Source organism: Ranitomeya imitator, chromosome 9, assembly GCF_032444005.1.
Source record: "Ranitomeya imitator isolate aRanImi1 chromosome 9, aRanImi1.pri, whole genome shotgun sequence".
Lineage (NCBI taxonomy): Eukaryota > Metazoa > Chordata > Amphibia > Anura > Dendrobatidae > Ranitomeya > Ranitomeya imitator.
The window spans coordinates 44,455,639-44,475,360 of NC_091290.1; the positions used below are offsets into that span (position 1 = coordinate 44,455,639).

Here is a 19,722-nt window from a genome sequence, read left to right on the forward strand (position 1 = left end):
GGATCTGCAGAGCCAGTGTCAGCTACTGTGTGGGGAAGCTACAGTCCTTCGGTGGGTCTGGACTGACTATGTGTGCCGACCAGGCAAGTTGGTGATCCCTGTGAGGCAGCCTTCCCAAGAGAGAGGACTGACAAGGAGTCAGCAGGTGGGGCAGGAGCTCCCAGAAGGTACCATAGTCTGTTGGTACTAATTGTTTCTATGAACTGTGTGGTAACCCACGGCAACTGGTCAGAAGAGGACCAGCGTGTTTAGTTACTGCAAAGGGATAATGCAAGCCAATGATACTGTGTGTAATGGACTATATGTAGACTGGTGATTTGTAGCCTGGCTTATGGCACGGTTTATGACTTGAAAATAAATCGTATGGACTGATTTGTGTTGAAAATTCGTGCCTGTGTGCTTCAATCCCGTGCCAAGCGAGTAATCCCCTACCCGTTAGTGAGTGCAATCTCACAACTCATTATTAAATACATCTATTAGACCCAATGAGGCTGGTGTGCTCACTTTTAAAAGCCATGTCCGAATGTCTACACGATCATTTTTGAAACCTTCCCTGCTTAATAATAAAACAAGAATTTTATCAGTCCAACTGTAGAAGAACTCAAAAATTCTAATTTTTATTTTAGGATTAAATACACATTCGGACATGGACATAGTAACATACATAGTAACATAGTAACATAGTTAGTAAGGCTGAAAAAAGACATTTGTCCATCCAGTTCAGCCTATATTCCATCATAATAAATCCCCAGATCTACGTCCTTCTACAGAACCTAATTGTATGATACAATATTGTTCTGCTCCAGGAAGACATCCAGGCCTCTCTTGAACCCCTCGACTGAGTTCGCCATCACCACCTCCTCAGGCAGCAATTCCAGATTCTCACTGCCCTAACAGTAAAGAATCCTCTTCTATGTTGGTGGAAAAACCTTCTCTCCTCCAGACGCAAAGAATGCCCCCTTGTGCCCGTCACCTTCCTTGGTATAAACAGATCCTCAGCGAGATATTTGTATTGTCCCCTTATATACTTATACATGGTTATTAGATCGCTCCTCAGTCGTCTTTTTTCTAGACTAAATAATCCTAATTTCGCTAATCTATCTGGGTATTGTAGTTCTCCCATCCCCTTTATTAATTTTGTTGCCCTCCTTTGTACTCTCTCTAGTTCCATTATATCCTTCCTGAGCACCGGTGCCCAAAACTGGACACAGTACTCCATGTGCGGTCTAACTAGGGATTTGTACAGAGGCAGTATAATGCTCTCATCATGTGTATCCAGACCTCTTTTAATGCACCCCATGATCCTGTTTGCCTTGGCAGCTGCTGCCTGGCACTGGCTGCTCCAGGTAAGTTTATCATTAACTAGGATCCCCAAGTCCTTCTCCCTGTCAGATTTACCCAGTGGTTTCCCGTTCAGTGTGTAATGGTCGATCGAGGCTTCTTCAGGTCGAAGAGAACTTTGTTATAATGTATGCAATTTGTAGTGAAAGCTCTTTTGGAAGAAGTTTATGAAAAAAGGAGACCAAAATATAAAAGCTTTCTTTTATGTAAAAAATAAAGTCTAATTTAGTGACAATAACAGTAGTCCTTTAAAGTCAGCCTGTCACTAGGCTTATGCTACACCATCTGACAGCAGCATTATGTTGGGGCAGAGACCCTGAGTCCAGTGCTGTATCATTTGTTTGGCTTTCTGCTGTCATTTTAATAAAATTTCTGTTTTCTCTGCTACAGATCTAGCACTTTTCTGAAATCTGAGCTGTGTATAACCCCGTCCACTCCACTGTTTGGCAGCTTTCTGTGTACACTGTGCATAGGCAGAAAGCTGCCAATCAGTGGTGGGGGAGGCATTATTGAGAGCTCATGAATATGCTTGACTACCTGACAGCAGGTTTACTAGTCCTATAATGATAATCTCCTGCTGATAAAACTGTGATTTTATTTAAACGTCAAAACGCAACCCAGTAAGTGAACCAGTGCTGGAAAAAGGGTCTCTGTCTCTATATTATGCTGCTCTCAGATTAGCTGGAAAAAAACTTGGTGACAGATTTTCCCTTTAAAAAATTGAGAATAAAGTGTGCTTAAGTTGAGGCTCTCGGTCATCTCACTATTTTGACAGCGCGGTGAGACTTCCTGATTCTTAGCTGTAATATACCACTGTGTTGGTGATGGCTGGGACTGTTCAGCATTGAAGCAATAGGGAAATATATGTTGCTGACGTACTGCTGCCTCTTACTTGAGGCACACCAGTCTTAATGAACGGGGCAGCATGGAGTGAGATGTGCTTCATTCATTCATTCACACTTAATGAATTAGTTGCATCTAACAAGTGCCATGTGCCTCCAGTAGAAATGTTCACCAGTGAAGGACTGGAGTACATTTCTGGTTTATGTTACGCCAAAATTGATATAGTTGGCAGAGACTGGTGTGAAAACACTAAAAGTCTCAAAATTTTATGTAATTTTCAAGACAATTTTGTGAAACACCTTCCTGAATCAGGGCCGTTTTCCCCAGATGGCCGTTAAAAGTATGATTTCTCTGAAACAACTGAAGTAAAACATACATTAATGCAATAACCTGGCCACTGTCTGAATCATGCTGCCTGTAGTTCAGGCATCCTGATTCAGCTGAGAAGTTCACTTTAGTTATAGTATAAGACTTAGAAACTCAGATTAACCCTTTAAAGGTAGCTCATTCTTTTACTTGCAGATTAACCCTTTATAAGCAGCTATGTGCCCCTCTTAATGATTACACATTTAGAAGCAGCTGTGTTTTCCTCCTTTATCAGAGCTCCACAGTACATCTTAATACAGTGTGAAATAAAGTTCCAATTCCTGACTGAAGGTGAGGAAATAGTTTACCTGATTTGCATTTTGCTGATTCATTTCACAATGGGATAGATTGGTGAATGAATTCATCATGTTTGTGAACCTCTTCCGGTGAATTTAACCCTCGTACAATTGTAACTATTCCGTTTTAAAATTGCAATAACTTTTTTCGAAAGGCCGTAGAAGGCTGAATTTTCATGACATCTCTGCAGTTTTGGTCCAGAATATATTGGCCAAATATCACAATGGAGGTATATATGAAGGTACAATTGTACCTCTGCAGCCAGTTAACGTTCTAAAATTATGCAGCTTGACGAAGGTTAAGAGGACCATAGTTAAATCCATCCACCCATTCTAATCTATTGACTGAAGAATAGACAAATGGTGAAACAGGTCACATTGCCCTTCAGATTCAGAGTACATACCAGAAAAGAGAATCTCCCCAGTAAATCCTGTGTCCCTGTAAGGGCAGTCCCACACGTCCAGATAATTCCGGTACCGGAAAAATCGGTACCGGAATTATCCGTGTCCGTGTGCCCGTGCGTTTCTGTGGCACATCAGTGTGGCACATGTGCGGCACACGTGTGCCGCCTGTGTGCCCACTGTGTACCACACGCACCGTGCAGGAGACAGCGCTAAAGTTTAGCGCTGTCCCCTGCATCGTGCTGAAGCCCCATTCATATCTTCCCTGCAGCAGCGTTTGCTGTAGAGAAGATATGAATAATCGTGTGTAAAATCGAGATCCATGTCCCCACCCCCCTCCCACTCCCTGTGCGCCCCCCCCCCCCCCGCTGTTATTAAAATACTCACCCGGCTCCCTCGCTGGCTGGCGCTGCTTCCTGTCCTCGCCGCACCTTCTACTGTATGAGCGGTCACGTGGGGTCGCTCATTTACAGTAATGAATATGTGGCTCCACCCCTATGGGAGGTGGAGCCGCATATTCATGACTGTAATCGGCGGCCCCACGTGACCGCTCATACAGTAGAAGGTGCGGCGAGGACAGGAAGCAGCGCCAGCCAGCGAGGGAGCCAGGTGAGTATTTTAATAACAGCGGGGGGGCGCACAGGGGGTGGGAGGGGGTGGGGACATGGATCTTGATTTTACACACGATTATTCATATCTTCTCTACAGCAAACGCTGCTGCAGGGAAGATATGAATGGCAGCTTCAGCACCAGTGGGGGGACAGCGCTTAATGTAGCGCTGTCTCCTGCACGGCACACGGACTGCACACGGACAACGTCCATGTGCGGTACGTGTTTTATACGGACCCATTGACTTTAATGTGTCCGTGTAATCCGTGCGCTCCCACGAACACTGACATGTCTCCGTCTTTGGCACACGGAGACACGGTCCGCAAAAAATCAATGACATCTGCACAGATGCATTGATTTCACTGTGTCTACGTGTATCAGTGGCTCCGGTATGTGAGGAAACTGTCACCTCACGTACCGGAGCCACTGACATGTGAAACCGGCCTAATACTGAGGGAAATTATCTGATTTGCTAGTAACATGATCCAGCCTTGGACTGGCCAACAGGAGAACAGGAAAATCCTCCGGTGGGCCACCACCCTCTTATATGAGCAGTACTTGGCACTACATACTTGAATCATTATGTACAGACAAAGGCGGCATCTCATTAACTTATAACTTACTACAAAGACAATGGTGCGAGGAGAGGTGAATACAGTGTTAGTAAGAATATATCCATCACGAAGGATCATAAATTCATTGCTGTTTTCTATCTTGTAAGTGACAGCTGGATTGAATCCCTGAAAAACAAAGATGTTTTTAAATAATATGTAATATATTTGATACCTGATAATTACGTATTGCCATGCAAAGAAATAAAAAAAAAGTATTATTTTTTTACTTAAGGGGTCAGTCTGGTATCTGCGTCTGTTGTAGGGTCTGTATTTCTTAGACGGGTCTGGTGTGGGGTGTGCATTTCTTAAAGTTGTATGGTCCGTGGTCTGTATTTCTTAACGATGTGCGGTCTGTTTTTCTTAAATGGGCCTGTATTTGTTAAATGGATTTAGTCTGCAGTTTGTGTTTATGGGGTCTGTGTTCATTATTGGGTGTGATAAACAGGGTCATAGACGCTATTTTTGATTAACATGTTGTGTTGGGGCCATTTTCATAAATGAACGGGGCTTAGGAAAAACAACAAATTGCACAGGTTAATTGGTAAATGTGTTATGATCCGGTGACCTTGGAGCAGCATGAGAACTTTCACTGGAGAAGGTGGTCACTATACTGACCGCAATCCTGAATTTAACACCGCAACTACAAGTAGCCGTGGAGTGTACCTAACAAACCTAGACACCTCGTCACAGCCGAAGGACTAAATACCCCTAAAGATGGAAATAGGAATACTATCTTGCCTCAGAGCAGATCCCCAAAGGATAGACAGCCCCCCCACAAATATTGGCGGTGAGTCAGAGAGGAAAAAACATACACAGGCAGAAAAACAGGATTTAGCACAGGAGGCCACTCTAGCTAGATAGGACAGGATAGGACAGAGTTCTGTGCAGTCAGTATTAAAACCCTTCCAAAATATCCACAGCAGAATATACAAAAACTTCCTACATCTAACTAAAGATGTAGGAGCGTATATCTGCAACTCCAGTGAATCCTACAATCAGAGCAGGAATACAAACAAAAACAAGCACACAGCAGTGTGCCACAGATACAAAAAACCAAACACTTATCTTTGCTGAATTTGGCAGCTAAGCAGGAGAAGCCAGAAAGTGATCCAACACTTCACAAGGAACATTGACAACTGGCAAGGGCTAAAGAATCCTGCACACTTAAATATCCCAGTCAGAATTGTAATCAGCAGATACACCTGGCCAGGACTGCGACTCAGAGACAACTGCATTCCCACCTACAACCACTGGAGGGAACCCAAGAGCAGAATTCCCCAAATTCCCCCCCACCTTGTGGAGGGGTCACCGAACCCTCACCAGGGCCCCCAGGACGATCAGGATGAGCCAGATGAAAGGCACGGACCAAATCAGCAGCATGGACATCAGAGGCAAAAACCCAAGAATTATCCTCCTGGCCATAACCCTTCCATTTGACCAGGTACTGAAGCTTCCGCCTCAAAAAACGAGAATCCAAAATCTTCTCAACAACATATTCCAACTCCCCATCAACCAACACAGGGGCCGGAGGATCAACAGAGGGAACAACGGGCTCCACATTTTTCCGCAACAAAGATCTATGGAAGACATTATGGATAGCAAAAGAGGCCGGAAGCGCCAGTCGAAAAGACACCGGATTAATAATCTCAGAAATCCTATAAGGACCAATAAACCGAGGCTTCAACTTAGGAGAAGAAACCTTCATAGGAACATGACGGGAAGACAACCAGACCAGATCCCCAACCTGAAGCCGGGAACCAACACACCGACGACGATTAGCAAAACGTTGAGCCTCCTCTTGAGACAACACCAAATTGTCCACCACACGAGCCCAAATCCGCTGCAACCTGTCCACCACAGAATCCACACCAGGACAGTCAGGAGGCTCAACCTGCTCAGAAGAAAAACGAAGATGAAAACCAAAATTACAAAAGAAAGGCGAAACCAAGGTAGCCGAACTAGCCCGATTATTAAGGGCAAACTCGGCAAATGGCAAGAAAGCCACCCAATCATCCTGATCAGCAGACACAAAGCATCTCAAATAAGTCTCCAAAGTCTGATTAGTTCGCTCGGTCTGGCCATTTGTCTGAGGATGAAATGCAGAAGAAAAAGACAAATCAATGCCCAGCCTAGCACAAAAGGCCCGCCAAAACCTAGAAACAAACTGGGAACCTCTGTCGGACACAATATTCTCCGGAATACCATGCAAACGAACCACATGCTGAAAAAAAAACGGAACCAAATCTGAAGAGGAAGGCAATTTAGGCAAAGGCACCAAATGAACCATCTTAGAGAACCGGTCACAAACAACCCAGATAACAGACATCTTCTGGGAGACCGGAAGATCAGAAATAAAATCCATCGAAATATGCGTCCAGGGTCTCTCAGGGACTGGCAATGGCAAAAGCAACCCACTAGCACGGGAACAACAAGGCTTGGCCCGCACACAAGTCCCACAGGACTGCACAAAAGAACGCACATCACGCGACAATGAAGGCCACCAAAAGGACCTACCAACCAAATCTCTGGTACCAAAAATGCCAGGATGACCAGCCAACACGGAACAGTGAACCTCAGAAATCACTCTACTAGTCCATCTGTCAGGAACAAAAAGTTTCCCCACAGGACAGCGGTCAGGTTTGTCAGCCTGAAATTCCTGAAGAACCCATCGTAAATCAGGGGAAATGGCAGAAAGGATCACCCCCTCTTTCAGAATACCGACCGGCTCTAAGACCTCAGGAGAATCAGGCAAAAAACTTCTAGAGAGGGCATCAGCCTTAATATTCTTAGAACCCAGAAGGTACGAGACCACAAAATCAAAACGGGAAAAAAACAAGGACCATCGAGCCTGTCTAGGATTCAGCCGTCTAGCAGACTCGAGGTAAATCAAATTCTTATGATCGGTCAAGACCACAATACGGTGCTTAGCTCCCTCAAGCCAATGTCGCCACTCCTCAAACGCCCACTTCATAGCCAACAACTCCCGATTGCCGACATCATAATTGCGTTCAGCAGGCGAAAACTTACGGGAAAAGAAGGTTTCATTAAGGAACCAACAGGATCCCTCTGAGACAAAACGGCCCCTGCCCCAATCTCAGAAGCGTCAACCTCAACCTGAAACGGAAGAGAAACATCCGGTTGGCGCAACACCGGAGCAGAAGTAAATCGACGTTTAAGTTCCTGAAAAGCAGAGACAGCCGCAGAGGACCAATTCGCCACATCAGCGCCCTTCTTCGTCAAATCAGTCAAGGGTTTAACCACGCTGGAAAAATTAGCAATGAAACGGCGATAAAAATTTGCAAAACCCAAAAATTTCTGAAGGCTCTTCACGGATGTGGGCTGAATCCAATCATGAATGGCCTGAACCTTAACCGGATCCATCTCTAAAGATGAGGGAGAAAAAATAAAGCCCAAAAAAGAAACCTTCTGTACCCCAAAGAGACACTTAGACCCTTTCACAAACAAAGCATTGTCACGAAGGATCTGAAATACCATCCTGACCTGTTGCACATGAGACTCCCAATCATCGGAAAAAATCAAAATATCGTCCAAATGTACAATCAAGAATTTATTAAGATAAGTCCGGAAGATATCATGCATGAAGGACTGAAAAACAGATGGAGCATTAGAGAGTCCGAATGGCATCACAAGGTATTCAAAATGGCCTTCGGGCGTGTTAAACGCAGTTTTCCATTCATCACCCTGCTTAATACGAACAAGATTATATGCCCCTCGAAGGTCAATCTTCGTAAACCAACTAGCTCCCTTAATCCTAGCAAACAAATCGGAAAGCAAAGGTAAAGGGTATTGAAACTTGACCGTGATTTTATTCAAGAGGTGATAATCTATACAGGATCTCAAGGAACCATCTTTTTTAGCAACAAAAAAGAACCCCGCTCCCAACGGTGAAGAAGATGGTCGAATATGCCCTTTCTCCAAAGACTCCTTAATATAGCTCCGCATGGCGGTATGTTCAGGCACAGACAGGTTGAAAAGTCGACCCTTAGGAAACTTACAGCCTGGAATTAAGTCAATAGCACAATCGCAGTCCCTGTGCGGTGGAAGGAAACTGGACTTGGGCTCATCGAATACATCCTGAAAATCAGACAAAAACTCTGGAATTTCAGAAGAGGAAGAAGAGCAGATTGACATCAAAGGAACATCATTATGAACCCCCTGACAACCCCAACTAGTCACAGACATGGATTCCAATCCAACACAGGATTATGTACCTGCAACCACGGAAAACCCAGCACGACAGCATCATGCAAGTTATGCAACACCAGAAATCGACAATCTTCCTGATGGGCTGGCGCCATGCGCATGGTCACCTGTGTCCAAAACTGGGGCTTATTTTTAGCCAAGGGTGTAGCATCAATGCCCCTTAAAGGAATAAGGTTCTGCAAAGGTTGCAAGGGAAAACCACAACGCTTGGCAAACTCAAAGTCCATTAAATTCAAGGCGGCGCCTGAATCCACAAACGCCATGACAGAAAATGATGACAATGAGCAGATCAAGAACACAGATAATAAAAATTTAGGTTGTACAGTACTGATGGTAATTGAACTGGCGATCCTCTTTGTCCGCTTAGGGCAGACAGAAATGACATGAGAAGCATCGCCACAATAATAACACAACCTATTTTGACGTCTGAAACCTTGTCGTTCCATTCTAGACAGAATTCTATCACACTGCATAGGCTCAGGAATTTGCTCTGAGGATAACGCCACAGCGCGCACAGCTCTGCGCTCCCGCAAGCGCCGGTCAATCTGAATGGCCAGAGACATAGAATCACTCAGACCAGAAGGCGTGGGAAACCCCACCATAACATCTTTAACGGATTCAGAAAGCCCCTTCTGAAAATTGCCGCCAAAGCATCATTATTCCATTTAGTCAACACAGACCATTTTCTGAATTTCTGACAATACAATTCTGCCGCCTCTTGACCCTGAGACAGGGCCAACAAGGTCTTCTCAGCTTGATCCACAGAATTAGGTTTATCATGTAATAATCCCAAAGCCTGAAAAAAGGAGTCAATATTAAGCAAAGCCGGATTCCCAGATTCCAGGGAAAACGCCCAATCCTGCGGGTCGCCACGCAGCAGGGAGATTACAATTTTTACCTGCTGAATGGAATCACCAGAGGATCGAGGTCTCAGAGCAAAAAACAGTTTACAGTTGTTTTTAAAACTCAAAAATTTGGACCTGTCACCAGAAAACAAATCAGGAGTAGGAATCTTCGGTTCTAAAGCAGGAGTCTGAACAATATAATCAGAAATACCCTGCACCCTAGCAGCAAGCTGGTCTACACGAGAAGCTAATTCCTGAACATTCATGCTTGCACCAGGCTCCTCAGCCACCCAGATATTAAGAGGGAAGAAAACACAAAACAGACTGGAGAAAAAAAAATGGCTCAAGACTTTTCTTCCCTTCTTCTGAGATGCATTTAACTCTTTGTTGGCCAGTTGTACTGTTATGATCCGGTGACCTTGGAGCAGCATGAGAACTTTCACTGGAGAAGGTGGTCACTATACTGACCGCAATCCTGAACTTAACACCGCAACTAGAAGTAGCCGTGGAGTGCACCTAACAAACCTAGACACCTCGTCACAGCCGGAGGACTAAATACCCCTAAAGATGGAAATAGGAATACTATCTTGCCTCAGAGCAGATCCCCAAAGGATAGACAGCCCCCCACAAATATTGGCGGTGAGTCGGAGAGGAAAAAACATACACAAGCAGAAAAACAGGATTTAGCACAGGAGGCCACTCTAGCTAGATAGGACAGGATAGGACAGAGTTCTGTGCGGTCATTATTAAAACCCTTCAAAAATATCCACAGCAGAATATACAAAAACTTCCTACATCTAACTAAAGATGTAGGAGCGTATATCTGCAACTCCAGTGAATCCTACAATCAGAACAGGAATAAAAACAAAAACAAGCACATAGCAGTGTGCCACAGATACAAAAAACCAAACACTTATCTTTGCTGAATTTGGCAGCTAAGCAGGAGAAGCCAGAAAGTGATCCAACAATTCACAAGGAACATTGACAACTGGCAAGGGCTAAAGAATCCTGCACACTTAAATATCCCAGTCAGAATTGTAATCAGCAGATACACCTGGCCAGGACTGCGACTCAGAGACAATTGCATTGCCACCTACAACAACTGGAGGGAACCCAAGAGCAGAATTCACAACATAAATGGCAGGGAATAAATAGTAAAACTCTTTACCTATTTTTGACCACAATTTTATCACAGCTCTATAAAAATGTCAAATTATAAAATGTATGATGATGAACGTAGATCAGTCACATCAGCAATGTTCTGCAGATTTGTGATGGCATGGAAATAGTATAGCATTACATTGTGTTGTCACAATATAGCAGATACAGTAAGGTGTTTTGTTATTCTATCTACTGGCAGATACGTACATCTGGAAAATCTTCATCAATGGCAAACACGTGAAGTTGTTTCGTCTGGTCACTAGAATCCCGGACAAAGCTTCTAATTTCCATATTTGAAGGGATGGTTCCTGCGTAATTGGACTTTTGAAATCTTGGTGGAAAATTATTTCTTTCCTTTACTTCTATCTGGACAGTTGTGGTGGAATATTTTAACTCATAATTAGTTTGGTAAGCCTGGAAAAAATAATAGTAACAGCCTTTATACAACACGCCAATGTAAATGCATTCCTATATCTAATTGCGCTGTCTGCTTATCCAAATTAATTATCAAAGTTCACTATCTGCATCAGGTATATAAGGTTAAACTAAAAACCCAGGAACTGATACACTGTACGTATTACATTGGTGGACTCCACAAATTCTATACAGGAACCACATGGCTCTGCAGGAACAGTTATCTCCTTGGCAAAATGCATTTTTGTGTAATATCTACTTGTCTTACTTTTTAATGCTGCATTATTTTTGAATATTATTAGGCTAAAAATTAGGAAAATATCTTTTGTTATCTTTTATTTCAGAAATACTTTGTATTTTGCTTTTTGCTCAGTGCACTCAACGTGAATTCTGAGCCATATTTGTTTTTGGGTGTTTCTCAGCCCAAACTGATAGTTTAAGCTAAGTACAAAGCCTTGTAGGGAAAATTCACCTTCCACATGTTCTCAGACTGTGAACACCCCAGGTTCCTGGTTGTTACAGTGGCATTGCTTTCCCCACGGGCAGAGTAATGTAATGATTGGAAGCGAGGAAGGATACCTTTTAGCAGGCAATTACAAACATGCAACATGTTCTTACTCCAGGCCAGAAGGGGGAGCTCTGATCCAGTTTGTGGGTGGCACCCTAAATATATTCTGGCTGGAGGGAAAGTAGTGAGTAGTCTGTCACAGAGCAGTCAGTGAGGGGAGTCTGTCAGAGAGAGACAGAGAGAGGAAAGAGGAAAGAAGGAGGAAAAGGAGCAAAGGAGAGTGAAGAGCTGGGGGTTAGCTGTGACTGAGCTACCTCCACGCTGAAGCGCAGATACTGGTAGCCGGACGACCGAGGTTGTGGGGGTAACTCTATGCCCCACGGCAGAAACTGTCGGACAGCAAATTGCAAGTCATCTATCCACCATAAACACCTGAAGGCACATTAACGCATAGAGCCTGGGTCGTGATAGACATCCTGTAAAAAAACTCGAGTTACCTGTCATGCGGGAAGCGTCCCACCTAAAGGGGGACAGAGAGAACGTGAGGACCTTGTGTGAGGCCTAACGCAGCAAGGGTCTACAACTCAGCACTAGAAGGAAGGTTTCCAACCCCACCAGTGATCCGGTAACCTGGACTGTGGCTGCCTGAATTCTACAGTAAAGAGGTAAAGAGACTGCGACTTGTGTCCTCTGTTTCTTTCTACACCATCTACCATCTTTACCTACTACATCAGGAGCCCTGGGGACCCAACTTCACCTGTGTGAAGCCATACCATCCCTGCTGCCATAACATCACCCAGTGGACCCCTTTAAGCAGCGTCGGTCATCCCTGACCGAATACCACAGGTGGCGTCACGAACATTTATTATTTCATAAACCTCATTTAAAGACTTTTTCCTTAACATGGGCGCCCGGGGCCACGGACCAGGTCACCACCGCCATGACATATCCCTTTAAGTACCGGACCCGGTATCAAGTACCCCACGGTCCGGGCTGTTGTTCCATAGGCAGAACTCCTCCTGCAGTCTCCTGCTAAATGAAAAGGCTTTGGCCACATTGGAGGAGTGCTGATCCAAGTAAAACAAAAAAACAGGGTACAGAGTATGAATTATGCCACAGCTGTATACAAAGACATGTAATGTACATCCAAAAATGTATACTTTCAGGTTAGGGACCCACTGAGAGGTTCAAAATGTCGTGGTAGTTGACTTCATACAGTCTGATCAAATGTTAAACTAAGAACCTCATGTTCAGTTTCGTTCATTTTTTCGTAGTGGCATTAGATCAATGTATGATTTTTGAATGTGTAGTCCAGGTCTTTTTGCTACAGTTATGGTATAATTTTAGATTAAACCCATGGAATTTCATAAGGTCTTAGCTGGTCCACTCCTGACCCATAAATTGTAGGCTTTTTTGCCCCGTAGAGGTAACAAAACAGGACAGGGACCCAATGTTTGAAAGACGCCTTGATGTGGCAGTTTGGCACTCATATATTGGCCAATTTATGCGCTAGTACCTTCTTTTCTACTGTATTTTTCATAGCACTTTTTGCAGATGAATATTTCATATACAGTGTACATTATATAGCACTTTTTTTCTTTTTTTCTATGGCAGTAATGCATCTTCAATGTTCTAGAGCAGTGTTTCTCAACTCCGCTCCTCAAGACCCACCAACAAGTCAAGTTTTCAGGATCTCTTAGTGTTTCACAGGTAATAATTTCATCACCTGCTTCAGCATTAATTCCATCACCTAAGGAAATCTTGAAATATTGGCCTGTTGGTGGGTCTTGAGGACTGGAGTTGAGAAACACTGTTCTAGAGTAATCATTTTTAGTTTATATGCTAGTTTCATAGAGAGCAAGATTGGAGCAGAATTTTCAATGATTTCCAGAACACATTCAAAGAAAAAAAGAGTCAGACGGCCGTATATCTCGAGGATCGTAACGCAATGCTCGGACTGGCTGGCGTCACTCCTGACCCAAGTGAGACAGCATGTATTTCTATGCAGCCGCCACTCTCAGTTCGGGAGAGCCACCGGCCAGTCCAAGCATTGCATTGCGATCCACATCCGAGTTATACAGCCGTTTCACTCTTCCCTGTCACACAGCGCTTGTTATAAGTCATTTCTTTCTGGAATGGCTTCCTATTTCTACCTGGAGCTCAGCGTGATCTTGGTACCTACCATAATTTGCAGCAGGATTGTTCCCAACGTCTCTACTGGTTTGTTCATTGTTATATTTCCATTTGCAACACCAATATCAAATATATTGTTACCGTTCCCTAAGCAGGAAAAAGAAGAAAGATTTTGTTAATAGATCATCACACCATGAATCAAATGGCCGGAATAATTATGGTTAAATGACACCGTCCAGTCATATGAAAGGAGCTCTGCCGTATGATGAGAAGAATTCATTAAGAATTCCTCTTCAATGCATCTAGTGCATCTTTCCACTGGATAACCCAACGGCAAGAAACTGGCACCAGCCATGGACTGACGAACATTTCTGGAATAATTTAAACCACTTGTCTGGCATAAATAATGAATATGTTGGGCAGTGTTTGCCACGCGCGCCATCACACCTCCGTTCTACCAAGTGTAGTGGGGCAAGCTGGGGCTGGCGTAAAAAAAATACCATAAGTTGCAATGTCTTTGTGCAACTTCAATTTGCACTAAATGTTTGCAATTTTTCAAGGAGTTTTCAGCCAGAAAATAGGTGAAAACTCCTAAATTAATTGTGTCCTAAGTATATAAAGGAATTAGACAGAATAAGTAAAGCTGCCTATTTTTTCTGTAAACATGGTCAAAGTGCATGCAGAAAATACTATCATGGGCAGACATTTGAGATACAGTAATTATCAGACAAATGCAACCTACAGATGTATCGGCTGTCTACTGTACATTAAAGGGTGCAGTCACACGGCTATGTAAACCGGAACAAAATCTGCCTGCAAAGTATGGACTGGCCGGCGGCTCTTCTGAACTAAGCGTGATAGCTGCATAGAAATATGTGCATCTGTCACCCTCGACTTGGGAAAGCTGTCGACCAGTCCGTACATTGGGGTCAGATTTTGATTAGATTTATATGGCAGACTGACTACACTCAAAGCATGGATGCTCAGCTCAGTCAAGCATATATTTTTAAATGGAAAGTACATCATAAGCAGTAACTTCATGTGAGCTGTCACGCTCACGCCCTGACTGGTGGGCGTGAGCTTGGGGGGTTTGTGGTCCCACTGTGCCACAAACCTGACTACCCTGGAAGGGGTGTGACTATGACAACTGCCTTGGTCTTCACTGGAGCCTCTGATGGTGAGGTCAGGCTTGTGTGGCAGGCAGCTGCCAGGTGCTACTCCAGGGTGGTGTCTGGCTGTGGCTGCTGATCCCACTTGGGAAACAGGAACACCAGGATTGGTGTGGGCATCAGGCAGGACTAGCAGATGAGCACGGATGAAACTCAGACGAGTAGGCTGGCACGGCTGAGACACAGGACTGACAGGAACAGCAGAGACAGGGCTGGCAGGCACGGCAGAGACACAGGGCTGGCAGGAAGGCACGGCAGAGACACAGAACTGGTGGGCATGGCAGAGACACAGGACTGGTGGGCACGCCAGAGACACAGGGCTGGCGGGCACGCCAGAGACACAGGGCTGGCGGGCACACCAGAGACACAGGGCTGGCGGGCACGCCAGAGACACAGGGCTGGCGGGCACGCCAGAGACACAGGGCTGGCGGGCACGCCAGAGACACAGGGCTGGCAGGAACGCCAGAGACACAGGGCTGTCGGGCACGCCAGAGACACAGGGCTGGCGGGCATGCCAGAGACACAAGGCTAGCAAGCACGGCAGAGACACAAGGCTGGCAGGCACAGCAGAGACACAGGGCTGGAAGGCATGGCAGAGACACAGGGCTGGCAGGCACGGCAGAGACACAGGGCTGGCAGGCACAGCAGAGACACAGGGCTGGCAGGCACGGCAGAGAAACAGGGCTGGCAGGCACAGCAGAGACACAGGGCTGGCAGGCACGGCAGAGACACAGGGCTGGCGGGCATGCCAGAGACACAAGGCTGGCAAGCACGGCAGAGACACAAGGCTGGCAGGCACAGCAGAGACACAGGGCTGGAAGGCATGGCAGAGACACAGGGCTGGCAGGCACGGCAGAGACACAGGGCTGGCAGGCACAGCAGAGACACAGGGCTGGCAGGCACGGCAGAGAAACAGGGCTGGCAGGCACAGCAGAGACACAGGGCTGGCAGGCACGGCAGAGACACAGGGCTGGCAGGAACGGCAGAGACACAGGGCAGGTTGGTGTGGTGTATGAAGGAACAGGTCGGGACCTGTTCACACAGGAGGTGCAGGTACGGATATGATGTATGAAGGAACAGGTTGGGACCTGTTCACACAGGAGGTGAAGGTACGGAAACAAGCAGGAAGGAATGGAGTATGAAGGAACAGGTTGGGACTTGTTCACACAGGAAGAGAACTGCAAGGCTGCGGATAGGAATGGTAGAGCAGCAGGAGATGGAGCAACAACAGAAGCTAAGCAGAGCGGAACCGCAAGGAATGCGGAGAGGAGCTGCAGCAAGAGGTTTCTGCAGCAGCAAAAGCTAAGCAGAGCGGAACCGCAAGGAATGCAGAGAGGAGCTGCAGAAAGAGGTCTCTGCAGCAGCAGAGCAGAGTAGAACAGAGCAGAACCGCAGGAGTGCGAAGCAGAGGCCAAGCTGCAAGACAGCGGAGCCCAGGCAAAGTCACAAGGGTTCAGAGCAGGCAGAGCCGCAAGAGTGCGGAGCACAAGCAGACTGAGAACACAAGGAAAGAGACAGCAGGGAAGGAAGCCACAGACAAGGAGACAGAGATAGGACTAAGTTCAGACAAGGTAAAGGAGCAAGACAAGGTACAAGAACAAAGACACAGAGACCAGGATATAGTGCCTCCTGGAGTGCAGACAAACAAGATACAAGGCAAGGCAAGGAGAAAAGCCTCTAGAGAGGGAGTAACACAGAGCAAGGCCTGGCGAACTCAGAAGCTAAACACAAACTGAGCTAACACATTGCACAGGCCCAGTCCACTGGGTGGAGCTGCACTAAATACTGGAGGTCTCTTGGTAATTGGTCAGGAACAGATTAGACAGGTGCACCTGATTCCTATAAGAACCAGAGAGATCAGGCGCCTCCCCCCTATGCACACAGCCAGGAAGCATGCAGAGAGCAGAGGCACAGAATATGGAGCTGGCAAGAAACAGAAACCACAACATGACCTGAAGCAGTGGATACGATAGTGTGAGAGATTAGAGGCTATGCCATGATGCCAGCTGAGTTGTTACACGAGCAAAGGAATGCACAGGTCGAAATTCAGCATTGATCAACACCTCCTACCTGAAACGGAGGTCTACATCCTCATTAATTGCATTAATATTTTGTACTTACCGCTGATGATAGTGTAAGAAATAGGGTCATTAATGCCATAATCTCCATCAATAGCATATAGAGGGCCAGGGATCATATCTAAGGGCTGTGTCTAAAATAAAAATATTACTGTATGATTATTCATATTACAGAGATTTTTATATAGTCATCTGCTGACATTCTACTTATTTCTACTAAAGTATTGTCCTGGTGAAAGCGATTTTCCATTCAATTGATTAGGACTGAGCTGCAGTACCCGTCATCCATACCAGGAGCGGACACAGCCAGAAGGGCCCTGTGCCACAACAATATACGGGCCCTTTGGAGTCTAATAATGCATAATGCACCACTAGCTTTAGAGGGGATAGTGGGCCCCTTATTTCCTGAGCTGCAGATGGCACCAATTTGTCCGCCCCTGATCCATACAAATAAGCCGCTTGGCCTCTTACATTGCTTGCCCTGCACTGTCCTGATCGCCATGGGTCATTCCTGGAGATAAGAACCCCATTATCAAGTCTCGGAGAGCCCATCTAATGGTTGTAAAGAAGAACATCCACCATATAATAATGTCACCTGGATGGCATTTCTATTGACTATGATAATACGACTAAATAGTATAAAGTGCAAGGTTCAGTCTGACACAACAGGACATCAAACGATGCTATTTGGTTTATTGCCATCCAGCTGACGCACATACTACACTGGCGTCAGCCTAAAGTGTATCTAGTGATTCAAGCACGGAGCAAAGTCACAGCCATTTGCATGGCTTATCTTATCGCACATACTACGGTTGCATAGCAACCTCTTCACCTCCATGTCAGTGCTGTCATTGCCTCTCCATGTCCATGTCAGCGCTGTCATTGTCACTCCACCTCCATGTCAGCGCTGTCATTGTCACTCCACCTCCATGTCAGCGCTGTCATTGTCACTCCACCTCCATGTCAGCGCTGTCATTGTCACTCCACCTCCATGTCAGTGCTGTCATTGCTACTCCACCTCCATGTCAGTGCTGTCATTGTCACTCCACGTCCATGTCAGAGCTGTCATTGTCACTCCACCTCCATGTCAGCGCTGTCATTGTCACTCCACCTCCATGTCAGTGCTGTCATTGTCACTTCACCTCCATGTCAGCGCTGTCATTGTGACTCCACCTCCATGTCAGTGCTGTCATTGCTACTCCACCTCCATGTCAGTGCTGTCATTGTCACTCCACGTCCATGTCAGTGCTGTCATTGCCACTCCACGTCCATGTCAGCGCTGTCATTGCCACTCCACGTCCATGTCAGTGCTATCATTGCCACTCCACCTCCATGTCAGCGCTGTTATTGCCACTCCACGTCCATGTCAGCGCTGTCATTGCCTCTTCACCTCCATGTCAGTGCTGTCATTGTCACTCCACCTCCATGTCAGTGCTGACATTGCTACTCCACCTCCATGTCAGTGCTGTCATTGTCACTCCACATCCATGTCAGCGCTGTCATTGCCTTTTCACCTCCATGTCAGTGCTGTCATTGTCACTCCACCTCCATGTCAGTGCTGTCATTGCTACTCCACCTCCATGTCAGTGCTGTCATTGTCACTCCACGTCAATGTCAGTGCTGTCATTGCCTTTTCACCTCCATGTCAGTGCTGTCATTGTCACTCCACCTCCATGTCAGTGCTGTCATTGTCACTCCACATCCATGTCAGCGCTGTCATTGCCTTTTCACCTCCATGTCAGTGCTGTCATTGCTACTCCACCTCCATGTCAGTGCTGTCATTGCTACTCCACCTCCATGTCAGTGCTGTCATTGCCTTTTCACCTCCATGTCAGTGCTGTCATTGCCTCTCCATGTCCATGTCAGCGCTGTCATTGTCACTCCACCTCCATGTCAGCGCTGTCATTGTCACTCCACCTCCATGTCAGTGCTGTCATTGCTACTCCACCTCCATGTCAGTGCTGTCATTGTCACTCCACGTCCATGTCAGTGCTGTCATTGCCACTCCACGTCCATGTCAGCGCTGTCATTGCCACTCCACTTCCATGTCAGTGCTATCATTGCCACTCCACCTCCATGTCAGCGCTGTCATTGCCACTCCACGTCCATGTCAGCGCTGTCATTGCCTCTTCACCTCCATGTCAGTGCTGTCATTGTCACTCCACCTCCATGTCAGTGCTGTCATTGCTACTCCATCTCCATGTCAGTGCTGTCATTGTCACTCCAGATCCAAGTCAGTGCTGTCATTGCCTTTTCACCTCCATGTCAGTGCTGTCATTGTCACTCCACCTCCATGTCAGTGCTGTCATTGCTACTCCACCTCCATGTCAGTGCTGTCATTGTCACTCCACCTCCATGTCAGTGCTGTCATTGTCACTCCACGTCCATGTCAGCGCTGTCATTGCCTTTTCACCTCCATGTCAGTGCTGTCATTGTCACTCCACCTCCATGTCAGTGCTGTCATTGCTACTCCACCTCCATGTCAGTGCTGTCATTGTCACTCCACGTCAATGTCAGTGCTGTCATTGCCTTTTCACCTCCATGTCAGTGCTGTCATTGTCACTCCACCTCCATGTCAGTGCTGTCATTGTCACTCCACATCCATGTCAGCGCTGTCATTGCCTTTTCACCTCCATGTCAGTGCTGTCATTGTCACTCCACCTCCATGTCAGTGCTGTCATTGCTACTCCACCTCCATGTCAGTGCTGTCATTGTCACT

General features: G+C 46.1%; 1 protein-coding gene across 6 annotated transcripts in view; it reads right to left on the reverse strand.

The window, feature by feature from the left end:
- Positions 1-19,722, reverse strand: part of CDHR5 (cadherin related family member 5) — a 74,543-nt gene that overhangs the window by 23,783 nt on the left and 31,038 nt on the right. For all 6 annotated transcript variants that reach the window (XM_069739696.1, XM_069739698.1, XM_069739700.1 and 3 more), the window contains exons 8-11: positions 17,047-17,137; positions 13,806-13,903; positions 10,909-11,115; positions 4,481-4,597 (exon numbers count right to left, since the gene is read on the reverse strand). In XM_069739696.1, coding sequence (XP_069595797.1) covers positions 4,481-4,597; positions 10,909-11,115; positions 13,806-13,903; positions 17,047-17,137 — 513 coding nt within the window. The remainder of the gene's footprint in view (positions 1-4,480; positions 4,598-10,908; positions 11,116-13,805; positions 13,904-17,046; positions 17,138-19,722) is intronic.